General features: G+C 34.2%; 2 protein-coding genes and 1 pseudogene across 2 annotated transcripts; 2 read left to right on the forward strand and 1 right to left on the reverse strand.

Moving 5' to 3' along the window:
• Positions 1 to 6532: 6532 nt before the first annotated feature.
• Positions 6533 to 8015, forward strand: LOC124440428 (annotated as a pseudogene).
• Positions 8016 to 8475: 460 nt separating this feature from the next.
• Positions 8476 to 10089, reverse strand: LOC124440673 (protein ALP1-like). The gene has a single exon (XM_046991084.1). The coding sequence runs from the start codon at positions 9940 to 9942 to the stop codon at positions 8629 to 8631; it is 1314 nt and encodes a 437-aa protein (XP_046847040.1). The 5' UTR covers positions 9943 to 10089; the 3' UTR covers positions 8476 to 8628.
• A 629-nt stretch (positions 10090 to 10718) lies between these two features.
• LOC124440680 (lactadherin-like) lies at positions 10719 to 22670 on the forward strand. The gene is given in 8 exon segments (XM_046991094.1): positions 10719 to 10836; positions 11149 to 11243; positions 11495 to 11610; positions 13086 to 13281; positions 13283 to 13403; positions 13886 to 14021; positions 21637 to 21959; positions 22441 to 22670. Coding segments are annotated over 7 exon segments (1101 nt in total). The 5' UTR covers positions 10719 to 10836; positions 11149 to 11172; the 3' UTR covers positions 22579 to 22670.
• The last annotated feature ends 4005 nt before the right edge of the window (positions 22671 to 26675 follow it).

The raw sequence follows: 26675 nt of genomic DNA on the forward strand, positions 1-26675 counted from the left end.
TAAATATATTTCGGATTGTGCGCATTTCCGTAAGTTCGTCATTGAACGACCTAATATATTACTCATATCTGTTCACTGTTCAAATCATTGAACATTTCCGGCTTGGCTGAAGCATGTCATAAGATATAAAAACTCTTTTTGCAAGAAGAATTTTGCAAATTCATTGTCATTGTCATTCACAGTCATTTTTTTCACTTTCCTCTATTTTGAACTTTAATTTCCTTCTCAGGTGACTGCTTCTTTGTGATCATGATTCTCAAAGTTCATTTTGATTGATTGAAATTGAATTAAACATTGCCCACTATTGCCGACATGTAAGATAAAGAATTATAGCTACTCAGCAAATCTGACAATTCAGTGGAAAAATCATTATTCGCGTTATCTTTGATCAATGATTGCAAGTTTCTCTTTCAAAGAAAATGAAATGCCTAAAATGATAGGGTCATTTTATTGCTGCCCAGCTCGCGATATGTGTTCATGAGAGATGTAGTTCTACAATCAAGCAATGTCGTGTACCAAAAAGTTACTTGAGTTCTTTTCAGAAGCTGGAATGTATGTGAAAAAAATTATCCTTGGACCTTGATGTAACTAAACCTAGAAAAGAAAACTAAAGCTGCAGATGCTTGACGAAAAAATATATATGTATAATACATCATGTAGCTACTCGCCAAGATCGTATGCATGTATAAAATTGAAGACGTTTTGGGGAACAGATTAAATATTTGAAGGCCAGATTTATGAACCGAAATAGAAAAAAACAAAAATTTTCTGCTATGATTGTGAAATTTTATAGAGCATGTAACAGTATTACTTTATGATTGGATTTTCCTACAGTTTTCAGTAATCATTAAAATATGCTTCGCGTTTGAGATGCTTACATAATATTTTTCGTTATAATTTTCTTTACAACCTTACAAAACAAAAAATCCGTATATTTTTGGCTTTTGAAGCCATGTACTGGATTTATATTTGCTATTTTAAATATTGATAAAAATGGTAGAAACAGCTATGGTAAATCAATTACAATTTTGTTTGTTTACCGCTTGATGATGGCAGGTTTGAGAAATGACCCACTGCTTTTTAATCAATATTTTTAATTTTGTACGTGTTTTCAGTGTTTGTCACCCAATGCGTGTGGCTAATGAGTTTCTTTATGCGCATAGCGTGGATAGTCTTTCATCATGTACATTTACTACATAATTTCCTCATGTAACTATATTGTTTGAGAGTAATGTTTGCGATAGATGACCCAACGCCGGAGTAGTGAGTGCATGCGTCTTGTTCATATTTTTCTGCTCTGGCTCCGCAGCATATGGGCCTGTTTTATTTCTTTATCATTATCATTATTTCGCCACTTTGAACTCAAATGATTGGCCTTCTCTTCTAAGTGTTTTTTTACATCTAGTGATATTGAGATAATTCCACTGACTAGTACACGTTTTTGTATTGCTATAATGTAAAATACTGTCGCAGAGTAAAAATCCTTAGTCCCGTAGCTTGGGCTTAATAACTTGGGTGTTAAATTTGACCCACGGTAAGGAAATTCAACTTGTCCATAACTGTTATATTAACCTCTGCTGCCCGCTACAGTTCTGTTAGTATGCTTGTCAAGGAAAATATTCACTCGCTGTGGAACAGCATGTTCTCAAGGCAAACAAAAAGAGACCACATACGAACAACTTAATGAAATGTTTTTGTTCATCTTTGTGACAATAACAGTATGATGTCAAGTTTTAGGGTCTATGTTAGCAACAACATAAATGCCACTTGTAGATTAAAAGAGCTATCTCACCGTGTTTTATAAGCAGTCTTACATAGATTTCTCATGTTTTTCTCTGTGATGAAAATTTGAAGCTGGTGTACTTCACATTTCGTCTTTAGCTGATAATTTATTTCTTGTGTTATATTTCCGAGGCTATGTGCAGGCGTAGCAATTTTTTGTTTCAAGATGTCGGCATCACTGGTCAACAACCGCAGTACACATTGCTCATCTTCTCCTTAATATGCAACTTTCAGATTTGACATACCTTCAGGAAATCATAACATAATATAAATTACCTATGTTTTAAAATTCAGCTGGTTCGTCATTGGATGAATGCTGGTGTAATTTCTAGACGACTTTTGTGATTTGGCCTATGGCCTATTCTTTGGTTCCAGCATATTATTACTTGTTTTTAACTAAAGTGACGTTTTAACATAATTTCACTCGTCATTATAGTGTTGTTGTTTGTTTATTTGAAAGCTATATTTTATAAAGCAGTTAAATGTTTTTTTATTGTCTTTTTATAAATAGAAATTTGGTAGAGTAGCTGCTCATGCTCATACCCCTAGTTTGTTGTTGAGCCTCACCCACTTTTTTGTAGGAAATAAATATCCTATTGATGTCCAAACAAATAATAAAGCAAACCTGGCCGGATAAGTTTTAACGGTATTTTCCTCTTTCAAAATTTTTTACTTGCTGTGGAAGGTAAGCCCGAGCTCAAAACTCGGATCTTCCCATATTGTCACGAGGTTGCACAAGTCACGCGTGACTGATACAAAGTCCTTGAACCAATGGAAATATTTTTGGGTTGTTTCCATTGAGTTCTATAATAACTGGAGCGGCTAACTTTACTGGGGCGAGGTCGCCAAAAAAATGGCGGCCAATGGACGTATTTCCGCTGAAATGATCGCTTTGCAGAAAAATAATATTCTCGACCTCCCCCTGGTGTCTATAGTAAATTATAAAGAATTTTTCAAAAACAAACACGATATCACAGAATATGGATATCGTTAGTTCCATATTCTGTGACGATTCTTTTTTGGCATTTCTTTTATAATGCCAACACTTCAATCGTTCAATTGTTGGATGTCGTAGTTTCCACAAAAAGGAACATATCGCTTCTCACAGGTGAGATAGTTGCTTGGTTTTTTAGTCCGTCAACGATTGAAAACTGAAAAGCATTTATACATGCACTTGAAAAGCCATAAAAATACATATTAAAGATCGTATTTTTTAAGACTGACTTGAACGCCAAATATACTGATGTTTTCCTGTTTTTGTTTAGGGAAACTATTTTGCAAATAGATGGGTAAATTTACGACTTCATGCATTAACAAATGACAGAAAAGTATGCAGAATTTTATAAAGCAAAAAAGACCCTGCACACATGAGTAAGTATCAAAACGAAATAATCAGCCCCAAGAGTACCCATGATTTGGAACAGAGCTTGTTATGTTCTATTTGCTGACAACATGCAGGGAAGACCAAGGAGTAAAGATGACTGGAAGATGTCATTGACCAGGCAGAGTCTTAAAAAAATGATAATGCTGTAAAGATAATTGATTTATTGTCTGCCCTATCCAGAGTTATTTAATTTGATCATGGTCAAATTCTATGGATGGAGACAATGGATTCACTAAGGATGCCTTGAATGCTTTGAATGCCTTGAATGCTTTTTTTGTTCATGAACCAAAGAAAGATGGCAAGGTTGTGTGTGTTTTGATGCTTAATGAATTGTCAATTCACAAAGATATAAAATGGGAAAGCCATAAAGTTTGTGTCTATTTAAACATTTGTACTGAGATTGATGACTTGATGCAGATGTGAAGCATCAAACTGTATAAGCCATTGGGTTTTATATAACTTAATGTTTAAATAATGTCAAATCTTTATCAAAATATTTTAGTTGAGTGTTGTATAAATGTTACTAATATCTAATGCACTACACTGAAGCATTAAATATTCAGTGATGAAACTTTTAAAGTTACTGTACTGTATATTTCTTCCTTATAACAGTTTTTGCTTTAAGAAACAGTTTGAGCTTATTTACCTAGTAAAGTACAGAATGGAGATTTATCATATGCATTATTGCTACTTTTTTAAAGAAAAGTTTTTCACTTCAAAGCTTTCCTACAAATTTTTTGCTTCTTATTTCTTTTCATGAGATTGATGACATATGGTTAATATAATCCAATAACTTTCTAATTTCTAAAAAGCTTTTAAGCTTCTAGCATAAAAGTACACTATAGGTATGTAATTCATTTGGTTTTATTGCCTTGCTATGACATATCTACTTGCACTTCATCATTCTTGTATGAACAAAACACCAGATGTGGATACTCAGACAACAAAATGCACTACCAACTGCTTATGAAATTTATTATTGAGGTGAAAACTGTGTTAATCATTCAAATTATAGTGCACTTCTATTGCAAATATAGGAAAAACAAAACAAAGTGAAAAAGAAGGGTAGAAGTATTAAAACTACAAATGAATTATAAACACCATTGGAAGCATTGATGATTATTTGCATTTTGCCCAATTCATATATCAATACAACAAAATCAAAATGTGCTACAACTTTACAAGTATTTGATGCAGTTGCACTTCAGAACATCACAAAAAGGTTACTTAAAGTAATTTCTATACAATATTGTTTGTTTTCATTTACCAAACCTATGCAGACTTGAGTCTTTTTTAAAATTTAATATGAAATTCAATTACAGAAAATCCGTAAATATCCAGAGATTTAATATTTACTTTTTTAAAGAAACAAGTAAAAATCCAACAATTGTGGCGAAAACAGCCATTGCCCATTGCATCATGAAAAGAAGCAAAATAGCAATGATAACAAATAAGCTAACTTCTCTCTCGTGAGCCGTGGAGATGAACTGTGATATACTTTTTTGTATAGACTAAAGAGTTTAATCGATCAAACAAGTTTGACGCTGGTAAAAAAACGACGCACATCTGCATTCATACATGTGTAGCCGACATATAGCTCTTTCGTCGATAGTTATAAATGCATCCTCGTAGAAGCACATAACTGACAACACAGTTGACTTGCTGTTATGAATTTAAGGTTTTTACCTTGATTTTCATCAAAAAATTGCTTGCCGAATCCCAAATACACACATACATTTTCCTCACTCTTTCCTTAGGAGGGAGTGGGAAATTGTGAAATTTTCGGAAAAGCGGTCAATTTCGGTAAATCTCAGCGGCAACGGACGAAATCCGCCATTTTTTTGGCGTCATCAGATATCCAAGGCCGCGCTTGAGATAGCCGCTCCAGTTATTATAGAACTCAATGGTTGCTTCACGCGTCAGTGTCACTAATGACACGTAAAATAAAATATTACTTACATACATAATATATTGCAACATGTGAAATCGTACTACTGTAAATTTCGTTGTCTAGGTAACTGTTATGATACGCAAATATAATATAACCAAACGCTGTTTTGTTGTATTAACCAAAATATTACTTAAAACTGTGTTGTTATATTAATTTTGTGTTATATTTTTAAGTTGCTGGACATTCCACACTCTTGTTTACCTGTTTAAAAATATTTTTCAAAGGTAGAAGATTTTAATTTGAGATGTGCATTGTTTCAAAATAACTAGCAATGAGTAAAAGTGAATATTATAAACGATAAAACTCTCCATAAATATCTGCAACGATTCTAGAATTTTAATGCCAGTTTACTTCAAATGTCATTTATTTTAAGATAGCTACATAAAGTTACACTCTAATCACGCAAGCATTATAACTGTAATAATAAACGCTACTTAAAGACCAAAAGACTTCTCAAAAACCATTTCTTCGACGATAGTCTATAAAGTCAAAAAACAGTTTTATAATATGTGCCTTGTTAATGCCAGTTTATAACCAAGCAACAGGCAGTAAATTATTTAAATTCAACAAAACAAAAACTACAAGAGGTATTCGTAGGAAAGTAAAAAAGACAGTTATAAAAAATAGTGATTTGAGGAACGTCATTATATTTATACTAATAACTTCTTGAGGAAGAAATTAAGGATTCCAATATCAAATAACTCATATGGTTGACATAACACTAAACACATAATTCTGTTTGGCTGTGAATAATCTTATATGAAAAAGAAACAACCATGGAAAACTTTACCTAAGCCTATTATCGCAAAAATATTGCCAAAACATCGGAGTCTCCAGAGAAAGAATCTATACAAATATAAGAACAAATTATCAAACATATCAAAGTTTTCTCATTAAACTCGTCTTTCCCTTTCAAGTTAATAAATGAGATTATGTGTTCGAAAAGCGCATTCATGAAAGGCACAACAACGAAAAAATCAAAACTTTCAAAACTTTCAGAAATATTATAAAAAAACAAACTCTCGCAGAAATTATTCTTCATAAGAGAATCCGAAGCAACATTTCAACTAAAGTATTGAGAAGGACAATTTTCATTTACAAATTTCCATATTTAGTTTATTTACACTTCAATTAGGCCCGGTTCAAACGTCGCATTTTACATGCGCCGAATCAAATGCAAGAATTATGTGCATGTAAAATGCGACGTTTGAATCAATTAAATTCGACGGATTTTAATTTAATGCGACTTTAGTCGCATATTCGACTGAGTTAGTCGAATATGCGACGAAAATTCGACGTTGATTCAAACGTCGCATTTTACATGAGCCGAATTTAATGCATAATTTATTTTAAAATATTTCTAAGCAAAAATCAATTATTTCCATGCTAAATGCCATGCGCAAAGTTATAAAAAAATGGCGGCAGCGAGTGATGCTAATGGCCCTTGTATTTCTTGCACAAGTTTAACAAAATACACTTGTTTAAAGTGCAAAAAATTTATATGTGCAAGGTGCTCTATTTTTGAAGACGACGAAGAGAGTGTTGGTTGGAAAGCAGGACGAGCGGTTTCTCGTTGCGATGCATGTTTTCATGAAAAGATTAGGGGTGAGGAAGTCGATCAAGAAAGTGGTAGGAGTTCATCTTCTCGGGCGAGCATACGTTCGTTTGGACTGTCCTCTTGTGAGAGCACCGAAGGCGAAGTTATGGGTCCAACTGAAAGGTATGTATGTAAGTTATGAAGTATGAAATCCATTTATGGTATGTAAATATGCTATGGTATTTTATAGTATCATTGAGCATTTTTATTTATTATCTGTTCTTTGCATGGTCGATAGTTTGAAATTTTGATTAATTACAAAAAATTGAATGAGTAAATCATGTTAAATTTAATTTAACTTTGTTTCTTTTTAGTGTGGAATATGATGAGTTTGAACATGATATACTTGATCAGTCAAATGACGATAGTGATTTGAAAGAAATTGATGAAAAGAGAAAAAAGAGATCTGGCCGTAAGTCTACTTGGAACCCTGATGATGTAAATGATTTAATTGACATCGTTGTGAACAGTGATTATTACAAAAGAAAACTTATATTCACAAATACAAAGTGCCAACGAAATAGTGAGATTTATGGGGAAATTTTAAGAGAACTGAAAAAAGAGAGCTTTAGCAAGAGGTAGCGAGTTTAAGTTCAGTTTAAAGCAGTTACGTACAAAATTCAAGAAATGTGTTAGTGACTGTAAGCATGCTTTACAATTAAAAATGCATCTGGAATCAAACGTTTTCAAAGAGTCGTGGTCTTGGGGACTGGTTTAAAGCATTGTATCCTGTAGTAAAGACCAGAGATTCTTGTAATCCAGGTCTGGCCATAGAGCCAGATACTTTTGGAGCATCGCCAAGTCCATCTAATTCTGAAGCTTTAGATGATGATGAAACGTTAAGATCTTTGGAAGAAAAAGATGATGGTAGGCTTTTTGTTCCTATTAAAAAAACGAAAAGATGCAATACAAAGCAGAAGCTTGAGGATGCTGTGGTGGAAGTAGTAGGACTCATTAAAGAAACCATACGCAATGATTCATCAAAAGAAATGCTTAACTTCTTGCGAGAAGAGATGGACAAATCACGGGAACATGAATTGAAACTGATTCAGCTGTTGAACACATGTGGTGATAATTGCCAACAGCAGTCAAGCAAATCAAATCTCTCTGGTAATATACACAGTTTTGACAATGGACAAATGGTTGCAAACTACAGCCAGTACCATGGCACATATGATTCAAACACATTTAGTCAACAAGGATTTCCTCTGCAACCAGTTGCATCTTTCACACAATCAAGTTTCACACCATGTACATCAGCTCAAGGTTATTATGATAGAAAGATATATGAGAAATTATAATTATATAACTATTACTCATTGCTTAAAAAATGGTTTAGACAAAGTTGATTAGCATTGAGACTTTCATCAGTTCAGATTATTTGTAGTTTGTTGTATACTTTTGTATATGGCAATGGCATTTTAGTTGAAGAGCTTCATAAGGAACACCAAATACTTTGAACTATTATACAGTTAATTTTGTTGAGTTTTTCATTCAGTTATGTTGCATTATATCAATGCCATTTCTATTCTAGTGTCAAAGATATTTTAGTTTTTTGTTTGTCAATTGCAGTTTGTATGGTATTGGTATTTAAAAATTATTAATAGTGAAACAGGTTTATAAAAGCATTGTATCTTTTATTGTCATAAATGCATTAGTCTTGGATAATACATAAAATGCTTGTAAAACAAAATATGTAGGTTGTGAAAAGATACAATAGCTCAAATCACTACTACACATCAAGTTGTCTTGTTTATTAATATCCAACAGGACACTAATTGTGTCATCTCATTAACTAACATTAACATCAAATAATATATAACATACAAGCATACAAAACACTTTAATAAGGTAATAAAGTTAACCAATTTGTGAAAGTTTTCCACTCATGAAACATACTGCTTCAGTATTAAGTCAACAAACTTTCCCAGTTTCCTTTTCTGTCCACAATTTACCAGATAGTGCATTTCTAATTTTTTTCGCTTCTTTTGAAACATCTGGGGTTTTTTGACATTTTCTCATTTGCAACAGTTTTCGTACTTCTTCTCTGTCTCTTCTCTCGTTGTTGTCAGGGTTAAATGTCAGGTCCAGCTTTTTAGAAATTGTATCTCCTCGCATGATACAAATATTGTGAAGAACCATGCATGCAAGAACCGAAATGCGAACATGGTCCATGTTGCCTTCATTTTTCCTTAAGAGCACTCGCCATCGCCCTTTCAGTTGCCCAAAAGCACATTCAGTTACCATTCGTGCTCTACTTAGTCTGTAGTTGAAGTATTTTTGTATGGGACTAAGTACAGCATTTGAGTACGGTTTCATTAACCAGTTACGAAGTGGAAAGGCTGAGTCAGCCAATATTAATGGTGGTATTTCAACTTTGTCAACATGTTTGTGCATGCTTGGTATCATGCCTTCTTGAATTGAATTCCACAAGTTTGTAGACTGGAAGATGATAGCATCATGGGAATTCCCAGGAAAACCGCAGCTACCCCACACAAATTGGTAGTTAGAATCAACCAAGGCCATTAAAACAATGGAATAAAAATTCTTGTAGTTATGATATTCTTTGCACGCTTGAAGACCACCGGGGGGGCATTTCATAGGAACATGACAACCATCCAAAGCAGCCCAGCTACAGGGAAATTGCCATAATTCTTCCATGTCCACGATTTTTTTCTCGAAATCAGTCTGACATTTCGGCATGTTTTTTGAAACTGTTTCATGCCATAAGTATTCAACGAGAAGTTGACATACCTGCTGCACAATGGTGCTCACCGTTGATACTCCTCTTCCTGACATCTCAGCGATGGTGTAAAAGTAATCTCCTCGTCCCAATCTGTAAAGGCATATACCAAGTCTCTCCTCCGGAGAAATGGGTTCCTCTGTGACAGTTTGCTTTTGAAGTATAGGTCGAATACGACTTAAAATAAAAAGAAAGGTTCCTCGAGATACACGAAATGTTTTTTTGAAACGAAAATCAGAATAAACACTCCAAACTTTCTTCCACCAGCCGGAATTTCTATCATGTCTTCGACAAGATCGATAAAGAGGGCTACGTATGAAGGCATATTTTTGACCAATTAACAGTAGCAAAATATGGAAAATTTGCAGAAGCCGCCGTCTCCTTTCTAATACTTTATTTGCTGCAACATGCATCAATATTCGCCTTCTCCTATTAACACGAATCATATTTGAAATGCACAAACTCAACATTTTCCTGTCCGCCATTTTAGGAAATTAGTACAAGAAAATGAATAAACATGAAAAAGTGGAAGCATAACTATAATAAATGCGACTATTAAATTCGACGTCTGAATCAAACTACGCATAAAACTATTTTAGTCGACTAAAACTCAGATTTGATTCGGCGCATGTAAAATGCGACGTTTGAACCGGGCCTTAAATTTATGATACAAAGTAAAAATGTTGGTCATGAAATGCGGTTGAAGTGTAAAAAAATTGCTGCAACATTCAGCTTTTGTAAAAGAATCAATGTTTCAAGCAATATGTTATTAGTATTAATATTAACCAGAGATATAAAGACAGTCGCATGAGACATCAAAACTCGTATGTTTAGCAGAGGAAAAACACAAAAGTAAGATAATTTCGTTACTCTTAATCAAGATGCATTAGTGCATGTTAACAGTATACATTTTTTATGACCTTTTTTATCCAACTTAATTGAATTTCATGTTCATGTTTGTTTATATTTACCATTCAACTACATATTTTACAAGTATTTACTTATCGTTTATCGAGGTTTATTAAAATTGTGAACTAATCATTAATCTTTCAACATTTATTTATAAAAACAATAAAAGAATACGATATTTACTTATAGTATGAATTAAATTTTAGGCTTTAAACATTATGACACTTGTTAAATATGGTAAGCCTGTGTAGTATCACACATTCAATCGCATATTCGTTTTTAAAAACACAATAAACTTTATTTTTACCGCTCTCATACAACCAAAGTATTGTCTTCCAGAACTTACTGTGTTCATTGTAATTCTCGTGTCGCCCAATCTTGCAGTAAATGAATGACGTTCCTGAAAATCGTGTTTCCCATGCACACTCTATAGTGTTTCCAATGTTTGCAAGTAATTCCGAAGGATCAAGGTAAGTAATCAGCTCACTTTGATGTTTTAAGTTTTTCTCGTTAAAAATCTTTCTACTAGCGGATCTCAGCGTTCTTCAAAAGAAATAAAAGCTGCTAAATTTTAAATTCGAATTAGTTTCAGAAAAACACTGTTGGTTTTGAATTTCTACAGAATATATTTTTACTAATGGACTGTCTCTAATAAAATTATAAAAGGTTTAGGAATGTAAATACTTCCCAAAATGTGCTGCAGCAATTTATTTTGACGTACCCTAGATCCGCCACTGGATTTTTACTCAATAAAAATATTTTGTTTTTTGTGCACTTCGCAGTTATTGTGCGATTGTTCAGAAATCATGACGGGGTTTGTTTGTATCTTGACTTGTATGGTGGTTTTGATCGTCAACACTTGTCCTGCACAAGGAAGGTATGACAACAAAATCGTCTTAAATTTGCCAATGGTTTGAGCGTATTGCTGAGATTATGCTTTATCGACTAACGACAAGCAGACATATATAATTGAATGCCTAAACAGACAAACCAGAAACAAGTATTACCGATAAAAAAATATTTGCTGACTACTGAAATTTGCCATTATCAGAAAATCTTTCAAACATTCTAGTTTTCGTATGCTTCAAAATTCATTCCTTTGGACCAATTTATTCCTGTATTTTTCAGTGTTTGTGATGGTAAATTGCAAAGTCTTTTGGGTGATGTTGAGACAGAACTGGATGCTGTCAAAGTGTCGTTGAAAAAAAAAATCAATGATGCAAGGCATTGCTATAATGGCGATGGTAAGTCTTACTGTAGCATATCCTGGGTTAGGAAAAATAAATTATAATTACTAATTTTAAATTTAAAATACATATATATAAAAGTAATTTGTTGTGATATTCTCCGAATAATAACTAACGAATCAATAAGTTGAAGTAATTTATTTTGCCTATCGCTGTCCTGCAGGTACATAAACAAAAAGACAATCATCAGGTTTGCCAAAGAATTCGAAAAATTAAAATCTTGTTTTATAATAAATAGCAATGGATTATACTCTATGCCAGCAATTTTGCTCTACGCGAGGCTTCAACTATATTCATATTGGATTGCAGCAACGGTAACTTCGTTCAAGATATAAACATGCGTTGCTAAGAGAGGAAATAGCTGGCTTGCGTAGAAAGTCCCAATGTCGTTTCGTTTGGTCAGAGTATAATGAATATATAGTAGGGCCAACACTATTGAATTTTTTCGTGCACTCACATCTTATTACACATGTCATTATCATATTGCCAGCCATTCAATTACTTTTTTTGACTAATGGGAATGATGAAATTGCTGACGGCAGCCAGTAATCGAATTAAATATACAGCAGCCTGTTGCACACAAAGTTTACCTACTGTATTATTTATATTCCTTATGCTGTGGTTTAATTGGTTGATTTATTTCATTTCACTTCCACAATTATAAACTCTCTTGACGCAGTCAAACTTTATCCACAGTTTGATCAACTTGGACAAGCAAATGATATTTGGAATAATAATTTCAATATAAATAATGTCATTAACTGCCAAATGCGAGAAGGAATCTTTGTAAGCCGCTTGGTCAATAGAAATTTGAGTTGAACGTGAACAGGAATGTAACGCAACCAATAAGGCCATCCATCAATTACCCATTGGTGGCTCCCAGTGTTTCTCTAAAAAATAGGCTGAATGATGGTAGATTTTCATATTTCCTATACTTACGACATGTGGGGACATAAAGTAATTTTACGTATATTTTTAAGTAGCCAATTTTAAATGTTTAGTAGACTATAAATTCAGCAAAAATCTCATATATTTATGCTAGAATGGGGGGGAGGTAGCTGCGCCCTAAGAAAGATTGAAGATTAAAAAGTTGGGTGAATTTTAAAGGTTAGTCGGGCAAAAATATGGCTGAACCTTGATTGTGAGTTGGAGAAAATATTTACTCATAATGATAGAGAGCTCCCGTGCGCCTATATGTGTGATCAGGTGCAGACGTGTGGTGGTCTGAAATGTAAGTTCTGATTGCTTGATCTGAGCTCCAAGGCACTCAAACCTGAAATTGAAGGCATCCAGCCTGGCTGAACAGCGTCTGCGACTAACCACTCACTCACGCGAGTATGACATCATATTGTGACGTCGGTTATTAACACAATTATACTTAATATACTAAACGGTTTTCGTCTAAATTCCGTTACCATGGCATCTTTTATAAAGTTAGCAATTGCCCTTCAGATTTCACATGTTTTTGATAGGTTGTAAAACGGAGCTAGGATTGAGAAATGGTTTGATTGGAGACTCTCAAATTACTGCTTCTTCCTCGTATGATTCCAATCATGGTCCAGGAAACGCCAGATTATTTCGCCCAAAGAATGCACCAAATACAGGAGCCTGGTCTACTCGAACAAACAATATCAATCAATGGCTTCAAGTAAATTTCTTAAAACGACAAAATAACCGGTATCAGTACTCAAGGAAGACCTGCAGTTAGTCAATGGGTTACATCTTTCTCCTTGTCCTACAGCGACCTTGGAACCACATTTACACCATACACAGTAAATGGTAACACTCAGGTAGATAACAAAATACAAGAGCAAAATGTTAAAACACGAATCTCACATTATATTACCTAACCAAGCTCTTAGTTCTTCTTTGCCTATTTCAATATGTGGCAATTATCAGACTAAAAAATGAGGTAACTTATTTTTTTACAAATCAAACTCGTCTATTGGTTATCAATAATTGCGAAGGAGCTTTCTCTTCCAAAAAGTCTTTTCAAAAGCTCTCCGTTTCTTCAAAAAACGAAAATTCAAAAAATTCCACTGCTAAAAGTGGTAATAATAGCTTTATAATTTTCTTATCATAAAGATAGTGCGAGGTGAACTGGAACTGAAAGTAAATTTCAGTAAAGACAAACATTGGATTGCCTCCATGTTTCGGAATATATGTAAAATACTAAAGCTCTCGTTCATCACTAGTTCCCTGATAATATTCAAAAATAAAAGTGGAAAATTATTCGGATACTTTACACAACTATATACATTTTATTTTTCAGGTGTTTCAGGCTAACACTAACAGCGATTCTGTTGTCCACAATAAAATATCACCTCCAATTGTTGCCAGTTTCATACGAATTAAGCCGGTGTCTTGGAGTGGTTGGATTTCTCTTCGTGCTGAATTTTATGGATGTTGATGATTGGAACGTAACGGCTTCCTTTGTTTAAGTGTAACTTAGAAGTATTTTATTGACTTACTGATCAAAAAAAAGTTGAAAGCATTATTTTACTGCTACTATGCTGATGCCAGATTTGTTTTGCCACTCTTCCTTGGATTCTACTTGAGTTGAAATAAATTGCTTGTTCTTATAATTTCACCTTATCTTCTGTTTCTTTCTCGTATTGGCGTTAGTGTCGAATAAAGGTACAAAGATCAGGTTTGAAACACAAAACGCTCATGCAGTGCCCGAATTTTCCCTCAAGTCTTTGGTTCAAGCATCATTGCTAAAGTAATGCTCTGACGTCATTGTTTATAAAAAAACGCGACAGCTACATCTTCGTAAACTATGAAAGAATTTTATTCGGTGTTTTAATATACTCTATTCATTATTATACTTTATTATTTCCTATTCATTTGCTAGGAAAGTTATCCGATGGTCGTAAATTAAAACTACAGTGTTTACTACTCGGTTTACTAATCATAAACACAAGTCTTATGCAACAGAGTTCATGCACTACGGCTTCAAGACATTGTTAATTGCCATGAATGAATTTCATTTATATTCTTATTAAACCACAATTATACAAATTTACAAACAGCTACTTTGACTAATCCAAACAACCGTTTTTTCGTCAATTCAACCGTTCTATTTTTAGTTTTGCCTACAGTTCTTTTAAATAGTTAGAAACGCTAAAATGCTGAGATCTTATTAATTCTTGTTGGTTTACAGTTTACATGAAAATATCCCATGGATAGCAATACAAAGTTTGTAGTACAGAGCTCTCGTGTGTATGTATAAAAGACTTCAGATTCATTTTGTCAACTTTCGACATATTTGTCAGGGGGACGAACCGTTTGTTGGTGCGTGATATTCATTACAATATCCCAATTAATCACTGGAGTGATACTCATTTACCCCATTTTCAAATACTCATTTTATAATACTTAAAAAACAATGGATTTTAGAAGAAACTAATACGACAAATACGGCATGTCATGCATATATGAATATGACCCCCGCCTCTTACTATCGTTCTGGTACGTGCCTGATTTACACTAGTTGCCTGAAAACATCCATGTTGTCCAATATACTTAATTGCTTTCCGAATAAGTAATGAGTTTTGAAGGTATGGTTACATTTCAACATATTTTCTATTTGTGCCAAGAACAGTAACTTAAGGCTGGCTTTTACCTAATGTAATTCCTTTAATTCACCACAGTGGAACAATTCCTTTCTGTTAAACTATCATTAAATAAAGTACATTTCTTATGGAAGCACGCTTGGCTTTGGCAATATTAGGACTGTTTAAGAACAAATTATTGCAAAATGAAGGGTAACTGTGATACATGGATATGTCCTGTTGATAGATAACAAAAATATTACGGATACAATTTTATCAAAAGAAAAATTGTTCCAACATTTCTCCGTAAAGACCTCATAACTGTAACCTACTAAAATGTGACAATGCTCAAAGCGAAATGGGAAAGTCGAATGCGTATCGAAACAACGTTTGTGCCTCTACGTATGTATGCAGAATATGCCATGAGATAGAGTTACATAAATTCCTCTTACCCACTATTGGACAGTAACCCTTCGGTGTTCCCCAGCAATTGAGTGTTTTTAACTTAATTCTATGCCAAGTGTATGTGCGTAAATAGTTCCTATTTTAAACTACTCTTACGTCATTAAGATGTTTATGTTTACAGCAGAAGAGAGTGACCTTCCTTGGTTTTTTGACATTTTCTACAATCTCGTCCAACATACTATTTTGCAGATAACGTTAACTTCCCCTGTGCTGTATTATTTTTAACGTCAGACAGCTGTAAACAGTCAGTCACAGTATATTAGTGATATTTCTCAAAAACTATTATATTTCACAACAAACTTTTAGTTAAAAAATGCAACATAAAAAATCCACAGTTTACATTCTTACCAATCAAAAAAAAAGTGAATGCTGCAAACTTTGGCTTTAGTATCTTGATAAAATTACACGTGTCTTGATTTTATGGATTCTAGATGCGTTTATTAGTGTTCATGCACTTTTTCTATTTCCACCTACTACATTGCCGTGAAATGAAGTAAGCTCAAAATTATAAGCCAATCTAACGTGACGTGAAAATCATAGAAAAATGGATATAAATGAGGTGCATAAGTTTGTAAATACCCTGCGTGAGCTAAGGGAACTAATGCAATTATAGTATAACAACTAAAAACATACAGCTAAAGCTGCTTTTAATACATGGCGGAAGCAAACTATACAACAAAGCGGTAATCGGTGAATGAAAAGAAGTTGCCGCTCCTTCCAACTATAGGCTAGATGGCGCTTTAGCTTGGTCTAATTAAGTTTCTTTGAGGAGAAACTTGTTCAGGATGTCGTTTGTTAAGGAGCACACCATGCATTTGAATGAAACAATCGGACATAAAAATATTCTATGCATAGTAATGCGAAGTTTTTAGTACAGAGCTCTCGTGTGTATAATTAAAGTTTTCCACAAGAGCTTGAACGGTCAAAAGAAAATGACTTTCTCGATGACCTTCATTTTGTCAACTTTCGACATACTTGCCATGGTGACGAACCGTTTGTTTACCCTAGGCACGTAGCCAGAACGATAATTTGGGGGGCATCTTCATATACTCATTTTATAATCCGTAAAAAATACAATGAATTTCAAAAAGGAGCTAATACAACAAATACGGCATGTTATGCATATATGAATATGACACCCGCACCCCCAATTATCTTTCTGGCTACGTGCCTGATTTACCCTAGTTGCCTGAAAACATCCATGTTGTCCAATATATTTAGTTGCTTTCCGAATATATAATGAGTTTTGAAGGTTTACTTGTGTGGCAAACTATTTTCTCATTGCGAAAAGAACAACAGTAAATAAAGGCAGGCTTTTTCCCAATTTAATTCCTTTAATTCACCATAGTATTAGTAAAGCAATTCCCTTCTGTCAAACTATCATTAAATGAAATCATACAGCAAAACGAAATCGCCATTCTTATGTATTTGTGTCACACCACATCCTTCGTCTGGTTGTGTGTATATACATCAACAATAAATTATTTCTCATCAAGAGAAAACATTAAAAAAGAAGCGATGTATGCCTACACTGGACTGCTCATAAAAAGATACATTCGTCAAAAACCTTTTCAACTGTTCTATATATAGTCCAACGTTTGTTTATTTTTTTCCCGAAAAAAAGGAGCACGCTTGCCTTTGGCATTATGCAAACTGCTTATTGGGAACAAATTATTGCTAAATGAAGGGATAACTGTGATACATGGATAAGTCTTGTTGATGGATAACAAATATATTACGGATATAATTCCATCAAAAGAAAAATTGTTCCGACATTTCTCCGTAAAGACCTCGCGCTCGGTCTGTTATTAAGGGCTTATAACTGTAACCTACTAAAATGCGACAATGCTCAAAGCGAAATGCGAAAGTCAAATGCGTATCAAAACAACGTTCGTTGCCTCTACGTATGTATGCAGAATATGCCATGAGATAGAGTTACACAGTTTCCTCTTACCCACTATTGGACAGTAACCATTCGGCGTTCCCCAGCAATTGAGTGTTTTTAACTTAATTCTATTCCAAGTGTATGTGCGTAAATAGTTCCAATTTTAAACTACTCTTACGTCATTAAGATGTTTATGTTTACAGCAGAAGAGAGTGACCTTCCTTGGTTTTGTGACAATCTCGTCCAACATACTATTTTGCAGATAACGTTAACTTCCCCTGTGCTGTATGCTGTATTATTTTTAACGTCAGACAGCTGTAAACAGTAAGTCACAGTATATTAGTGATATTTCTCAAAAACTATTATATTTCACAACAAACTTTTAGTTAAAAAATGCAACATAAAAAATCCACAGTTTACATTTTTACCAATAAAAAAAAGTGAATGCTGCAAACTTTGGCTTTAGTATCTTGATAAAATTACACGTGTCTTGATTTTATGTATTCTAGATGCGTTTGTAGTACACTAATGCGAAGTTTGTTGTACAGAGCTCTCGTGTGTATAAATTAAAGTTTTCCATGTGAGCTTGAACGGTCAAAAGAAGATGACTTTCTTGATGACCTTCAATTTGTCAACTTTCGACATACTTGCCATGGTGACGACCGTTTGTTTACCCCAGGCACGTAGCCAGAACGATAATTGGAGGGAGGGGGCATCTTCATATACTCATTTTATAATCCGTAAAACAACAATGACTTTCTAAAGGAACTAATACGACAATACGACATGTCGTGCATATATGAATACGACAACCCCCCCCCCAATTATCATTCAGCTACGTGCCTGAGTCGCCCCACCCTGAAGATGACTACCGCTAAGGTTGTCGAAACGTCAGTCAATAACAACAAAAACAGCCCTTCTCAGGACTATACCAACCTTGACGATCTACATTTACAAGCATGTAACTATACTCCCGGGCTCAAACCATTTACTTTAAGGGCTTATACTGTAACCTACTAAAATGCGACAATACTCAAAGCGAAATGTGAAAATCAAATGCGTATCAAAACAACGTTTGCTGCCTCTACGTATGTATGCAGAATATGCCATGAGATAGAGTTACATAGTTTCCTCTTACCCACTATTGGACAGTTACCCTTCGGTGTTCCCCAGCAATTGAGTGCTTTCAATTTAATCTTATGCCAAGTGTATGTGCGTAAATAGCTCCTATTTTAAACTACTCTTACGTCATTAAGATGTTTATGTTTACAGCAGAAGAGAGTGACTTTGCTTGGTTTGCAGATTTGTTTAAATTTAAGAAGACTAACGTATAAAGCTTCTAATAAAAACAGTATTAGTAAAAATTTATCTAAGGAAGAATAAAATTATCAGCTTTATGAAAGCATAATAAACATAATTCTAGACTGGTACAAACATGAATTAATTTTTTAATTCTGCTACAGTTTAAATTAGAATAAGTTGTAGAGTTAAGTTCTATTGCACATAATATTTATTTAACAATGTTTTGGTTGCTAGCAATAAGCTGCTTTCTTATAAAAAATGTACAAGTAAACCAAAAATGGCAGAGGTTTTACGCGTTTTTATATAATAAATTGACTCCATTCACGTCACTATAAGGAAAGGTCTGTCATCACCAAAACTCTTGCGAGCTTAATTTATATGAGCTTATCATGAAATAACACATTTAGGAAAATAACAATGATAAGTGCGTGCGCAATGTGTTTTTCTTTCACTTGAAAATAATTGATAAATTTAGCTCCGCCTCTTTACAAACCTTATAAAAAAGAACGCTAGTATTATAGTGCTTTCATATTGGGTCGCGGCTTGCAAGTAATTCCGAAGGGTCAAGGTAAGTATTCAGCTCACTTTGATGTATTAAGTTTTTCTCGTTAAAGATCTTTCTACTAGCGGATCTCAACGTTCTTCAAAAGAAATAATAGCTGCTAAATTTTAAATTCGAATTACGTTCAGAAAAACACTAGTGGTTTTGAATTTCTATAGAATATAATTTTACCTATGGACCTTCTCTAATAAAACTATAAAAGGCTTAGGAATGTAAATACATTCCAAAATGTACTGCAGCAATTTATTTTGACGTACCTAGATCGGTCACTGGATTTTTACTCAATAAAAATATTTTTGTTTTTTTGTGCACTTCGCAGTTTTTGTGCAATTGTTCAGAAATCATGACGGGGTTTGTTTGCATCTTGACTTGTATGGTGGTTTTGATCGTCAACACTTGTCCTGCACAAGGAAGGTATGACAATAAATATCGTCTTAAATTTGCCAATGGTTTGAGCGTATTGCTTAGATTATGCTTTATCGACTAACGACAAGCAGACATATATAATTGAATGCCTAAACAGACAAACCAGAAACAAGTATTACCGATAAAAAAATATTTGCTGACTACTGAAATTTGCCATCATCAGAAAATCTTTCAAACATTCTAGTTTTCGTATGCTTCAAAATTCATTCCTTTGGACCAATTTATTCCTGTATTTTTAAGTGTTTGCGATGGTAAATTGCAAAGTCTTTTGGGTGATGTTGAGACAGAACTGGATGCTGTCAAAGTGTCGTTGAAAAAAAAGATCAATGATGCAAGGCATTGCTATAATGGCGATGGTAAGTCTTACTGTAGCATATCCTGGGTTAGGAAAAATAAATTATAATTACTAATTTTAAATTTAAAATACATATATATAAAAGTAATTTGTTGTGATATTCTCCGAATAATAACTAACGAATCAATAAGTTGAAGTAATTTATTTTGCCTATCGCTGTCCTGCAGGTACATAAACAAAAGACAATCATCAGGTTTGCCAAAGAATTCGAAAAATTAAAATCTTGTTTTATAATAAATAGCAATGGATTATACTCTATGCCAGCAATTTTGCTCTACGCGAGGCTTCAACTATATTCATATTGGATTGCAGCAACGGTAACTTCGTTCAAGATATAAACATGCGTTGCTAAGAGAGGAAATAGCTGGCTTGCGTAGAAAGTCCCAATGTCGTTTCGTTTGGTCAGAGTATAATGAATATATAGTAGGGCCAACACTATTGAATTTTTTCGTGCACTCACATCTTATTACACATGTCATTATCATATTGCCAGCCATTCAATTACTTTTTTTGACTAATGGGAATGATGAAATTGCTGACGGCAGCCAGTAATCGAATTAAATATACAGCAGCCTGTTGCACACAAAGTTTACCTACTGTATTATTTATATTCCTTATGCTGTGGTTTAATTGGTTGATTTATTTCATTTCACTTCCACAATTATAAACTCTCTTGACGCAGTCAAACTTTATCCACAGTTTGATCAACTTGGACAAGCAAATGATATTTGGAATAATAATTTCAATATAAATAATGTCATTAACTGCCAAATGCGAGAAGGAATCTTTGTAAGCCGCTTGGTCAATAGAAATTTGAGTTGAACGTGAACAGGAATGTAACGCAACCAATAAGGCCATCCATCAATTACCCATTGGTGGCTCCCAGTGTTTCTCTAAAAAATAGGCTGAATGATGGTAGATTTTCATATTTCCTATACTTACGACATGTGGGGACATAAAGTAATTTTACGTATATTTTTAAGTAGCCAATTTTAAATGTTTAGTAGACTATAAATTTAGCAAAAATCTCATATATTTATGCTAGAATGGGGGGGAGGTAGCTGCGTCCTAAGAAAGATTGAAGATTAAAAAGTTGGGTGAATTTTAAAGGTTAGTCGGGCAAAAATATGGCTGAACCTTGATTGTGAGTTGGAGAAAATATTTACTCATAGTGATAGAGATAGCTTCCGTGCGCCTATATGTGTGATCAGGTGCAGACGTGTGGTGGTCTGAAATGTAAGTTCTGATTGCTTGATCTGAGCTCCAAGGCACTCAAACCTGAAATTGAAGGCATCCAGCCTGGCTGAACAGCGTCTGCGACTAACCACTCACTCACGCGAGTATGACATCATATTGTGACGTCGGTTATTAACACAATTATACTTAATATACTAAACGGTTTTCGTCTAAATTCCGTTACCATGGCATCTTTTATAAAGTTAGCAATTGCCCTTCAGATTTCACATGTTTTTGATAGGTTGTAAAACGGAGCTAGGATTGAGAAATGGTTTGATTGGAGACTCTCAAATTACTGCTTCTTCCTCGTATGATTCCAATCATGGTCCAGGAAACGCCAGATTATTTCGCCCAAAGAATGCACCAAATACAGGAGCCTGGTCTACTCGAACAAACAATATCAATCAATGGCTTCAAGTAAATTTCTTAAAAACGACAAAAATAACCGGTATCAGTACTCAAGGAAGACCTGCAGTTAGTCAATGGGTTACATCTTTCTCCTTGTCCTACAGCGACCTTGGAACCACATTTACACCATACACAGTAAATGGTAACACTCAGGTAGATAACAAAATACAAGAGCAAAATGTTAAAACACGAATCTCACATTATATTACCTAACCAAGCTCTTAGTTCTTCTTTGCCTATTTCAATATGTGGCAATTATCAGACTAAAAAATGAGGTAACTTATTTTTTTACAAATCAAACTGTCTATTGGTTATCAATAATTGCGAAGGAGCTTTCTCTTCCAAAAAGTGTTTTCAAAAGCTCTCCGTTTCTTCAAAAAACGAAAATTCAAAAAATTCCACTGCTAAAAGTGGTAATAATAGCTTTATAATTTTCTTATCATAAAGATAGTGCGAGGTGAACTGGAACTGAAAGTAAATTTCAGTAAAGACAAACATTGGATTGCCTCCATGTTTCGGAATATATGTAAAATACTAAAGCTCTCGTTCATCACTAGTTCCCTGATAATATTCAAAAATAAAAGTGGAAAATTATTCGGATACTTAACACAACTATATACATTTTATTTTTCAGGTGTTTCAGGCTAACAGTGACAGTGATTCTGTTGTTCACAATAAAATATCACCTCCAATTGTTGCCAGTTTCATAAGAATTAAGCCGGTGTCTTGGAGTGGTTGGATTTCTCTTCGTGCTGAATTTTATGGATGTTGATGATTGGAACGTAACGGCTTCCTTTTTTTTGTTTAAGTGTAACTTAGAAGTATTTTATTGACTTACTGATCAATAAAAAGTTGAAAGCACTATTTTACTGCTACTATACTGATGCCAGATTTGTTTTGCCACTCTTCCTTGGATTCTACTTGAGTTGAAATAAATTGCTTGTTCTTATAATTTCACCTTATCTTCTGTTTCTTTCTCGTATTGGCATTAGTGTGGAATAAAGCTACAAAGATCAGGTTTGAAACACAAAACGCTCATGCAGTGCCCTAATTTTCTCTTAAGTCTTTGGTTCAAGCATCATTATTAATGTTGCCCAAAGCGAGGCCTAAAGACTGGTTTCCATCGTTCACTTTATCTTTTCCTTCGTGCCACGTAGGATTTTCATTAGACTCAGTTTCTATACAGTAAAAAACAAATGGTAGAAACGTCCATTTTTGTGGGTAGCTATGCACATACCCAGCTAACCACTATCTGAGAACCATGAAGTGTTTGTGAATTTCATGTCCAGAGCACTGTCTAAATTCTACGTTATATTATTGCGAAATTGTTCAAACTATTACGAAATAGTTCATAACGACAAATCCAGTTCTCAGGTGCTTACTGACACTGTAGTCACCGTTCAGTAATAAAAGGGGCAGCGGAATGATAATTGGGGGGGGGGTGCATTTATACATTCGTATGTTATAATCCGTAAACACAATTGATATCCATATAGAATTTAATTAAGTGAAAAATGCATATATGAATAACCCCTCCTTCCTCCCAATTATCAATGTTCCGAGAACCTTGTGTCAAAAAGAATGATTTCGTTCATGTGGTGTTGATACATTGCTAAAGTAATGATCTGACGTCATTGTTTATTAAAAAACGCGACAGCTGTATCTTCGTAAACTATGAAAAAATTTTATTCAGTGTTTTAATATACTCTATTCATTATTATACTCTACTATTTCCTATTCATTCGCTAGGAAAGTTATCCGATGGTCGACTGCACATTAGACTAGCAGAATCTGATATAGTTGGTGACTGAAGATTTACTGAAGTCTCCCAAAAAATTCAAAATGATCTTATCAGCTGTCTTGATTCAATTATTGAAGATGAAATCAGAAAGGAAATAAATGATTGCACATTTATGAGTGTTCAGGTTGATGAAGCATCTGATGTGTCCACCAAAGAGCAGCTAAGTGTTATTGCTTGGTTTGACAAAGCATGTGAAATTATTGAGAGGCAATTAGGATTAGTGGATGCATAAGTATGAACAGAAATGCCACAGCAATATCACAAGTTGTCAAAGATAAACTTCGTGAGTATTCTGATATAAAAGAAAAACTGGTTTTGCAAACATATGATGGTGCTTCTTTTATGTCTGGCCATATCAATGGTGTTCAAACATTGGTTCGACAAGAGAATCCTTTTGCCCATTTTATTCATTGTGTAGCTCATAGATTAAACCTGGTCCTATGTCAGTCAGCCTCATCACCCCCGCCTCTTATTATCGTTCTGGCTACGTGCCTGATTTACCCTAGTTGCCTGAAAACATCCATGTTGTCTAATATATTTAATTGCTTTCCGGATAAGTAACGTGTTTTGAAGGTATGCTTGCATTTCAACATATTTTCCATTTGTGCCAAGAACAGTAACTTATGGCTGGCTTTTACCTAATTAAATTCCTTTAATTCACCACAGTAGAACAATTCCTTTCTGTTAAACTATCATTAAATGAACTACATTTCTTATGGAAGCACGCTTGGCTTTGGCAATATTAGGACTGTTTAAGAACAAATTATTGCAAAATGAAGGGTAACTGTGATACATGGATAAGTCTTGTTGATAGATAACAAAAATATTACGGATACAATTTCATCAAAAGAAAAATTGTTCCGACATTTCTCGGTAAAGACCTCGCGCTCGGTCTGTTGTTAAGGGCTTATAACTGTAACCTACTAAAATGCGACAATGGTCAAAGCGAAATGGGAAAGTCGAATGCGTATCGAAACAACGTTTGTGCCTCTACGTATGTATGCAGAATATGCCATGAGATAGAGTTACACAGTTTCCTCTTACCCACTATTGGACAGTAACCCTTCGGTGTTCCCCAGCAATTGAGTGTTTTTAACTTAATTCTATGCCAAGTGTATGTGCGTAAATAGTTCCTATTTTAAACTACTCTTACGTCATTAAGATGTTTATGTTTACAGCAGAAGAGAGTGACCTTCCTTGGTTTTGTGACATTTTCTACAATCTCGTCCAACATACTATTTTGCAGATAACGTTAACTTCCCTTGTGCTGTATTATTTTTAAAGTCAGACAGCTGTAAACAGTCAGTCACAGTATATTAGTGATATTTCTCAAAAACTATTATATCTCACAACATACTTTTAGTTAAAAAATGCAACATAAAAAATCCACAGTTTACATTTTTACCAATCAAAAAAAGTGAATGCTGCAAACTTTGGCTTTAGTATCTTGATAAATTACACGTGTCTTGATTTTATGGATTCTAGATACACAAATGAACTACATTTCTTATGGAAGCCCGCTTGGCTTTGGCAATATGAAGACTGCATTGCAAAATGAAGGGATAACTGTTGTACATGGATAAGTCTTGAGCATAGATAACAAAAAATTACGGATAAAATTGTATCAAATTTATAAAATTATAAACGTACATTTAGAAATGATCGAAAGTATGAAGTACTGGGTCACTCCTAAGAAAATCAATTCGAAAGAAAGTCGACTACTCGACTTGCTTGGTCAAAAGGACTATTTTATAAATCTCCTGTTATGTATACATTAACATTTGAATGAAAAATATAAAATTTGACAAACACCATATAAATGTCGTGGCTATTGTCTTTATACGTATTACTGAACTTTACATATGATAAAACAAGTCTATTTCTGCCGTCCCGTAAGCAAAGGAGCTTTCTTGAGCAATTCTAATCTTTATCCTTACTCCAATAAGCAAACAAAGCATCGTTCAAATATAAAGAGAAAAACGCTTTTCCAGTTTATCGTAAACGAACCTGGTGTCAATAGGGTATGAGACTTCACGATCGCCATTTCGATAACTAAAAAAGTTGACGAAGTAAGTATCATTCAAAATGGCTGTTGATGTGAGCATTGCGTTTTTTTATGTCAAATTCCCTATCAAAAGTCATGTTCCAAATTGGGCAAACTTCGTCCAATTGTAGTTGTGATTGTTTTTCCATACGAGTATCGCCGGGTAAATGTCGGTTATCTGTTGAGTTCGAATTGCGTTTCTTTGAACGTGCCTTTTGACTAGTTTTTCCACTTCTCTCAGGTAATTTTGTGAGGTCGGACCTCGGTAAAATGTCTTTCTGTTTTACATTCTGCAATGAGGATGACGATCTCGTGCAACTATTAGTCATCTCATCATCAACTGTATTTAAACTTGTGTGATCAAAACCATTCACCAAATTTATGGTAAAACCTCTATCTAAACATAACGTTTCGTCTTCTTTCCCTTTTCTGGTTTTGACATCTTTACGCTGGTCAATTTTTGATTGAGTTTTTCGTTCTTTCATTGCGTCCATAAGAACTTCAATGCAAGTGTTTTGCTCGTTAATGGTGTTCTTTAGATTGGCTACAAACTCCGTCTGTTCTTTTAAGGTTGTTGTAATTCTTTTGAGAACCCACCATTCTACTAGGACGCAATTCATTTTACCTTGTCCTACATAAATGTGAAAATTTTGTCTCCATATCAATATATCAATATATTCAGTTGATGCAGCTTAATAATTATGGGTTTTTTGGTCAGTTATATCTTGGTCGTCAGGAGTGTCAATTTTTGATTTGGTGAATTTTTCCTTCTGCTTATTGCGATAGGCATTCAGTCGAGATTGTGTTGTTTTGTTAATTACCTCGTTGTCTTCATTAGAATTGCCAATTTTTAATTTTGAAAACTTTCCTTCTATATACAGCGGTAAGCATTCAGTTGGGACTGAGTTGACTGAGTGAGGCATACTTTCATTGACGGTCTGCTAACGGTGGGAGCTACGTGATTTTCCTTGAGGTATTTATCGAGGCGATTTTCAAATCTACTTAAGAGAGGAAGAGGATTAGT

This window comes from Xenia sp. Carnegie-2017, unplaced genomic scaffold (genome assembly GCF_021976095.1).
Source record: "Xenia sp. Carnegie-2017 unplaced genomic scaffold, XeniaSp_v1 HiC_scaffold_2, whole genome shotgun sequence".
In the NCBI taxonomy this organism is placed as follows: Eukaryota; Metazoa; Cnidaria; class Anthozoa; order Malacalcyonacea; family Xeniidae; genus Xenia; species Xenia sp. Carnegie-2017.

Coding starts and splice junctions, on each gene's coding strand:
- LOC124440673 (XM_046991084.1), bottom strand. CDS start 9,942: ATGGCGGACAGGAAAATGTTGAGTTTGTGCATTTCAAATATGATTCGT.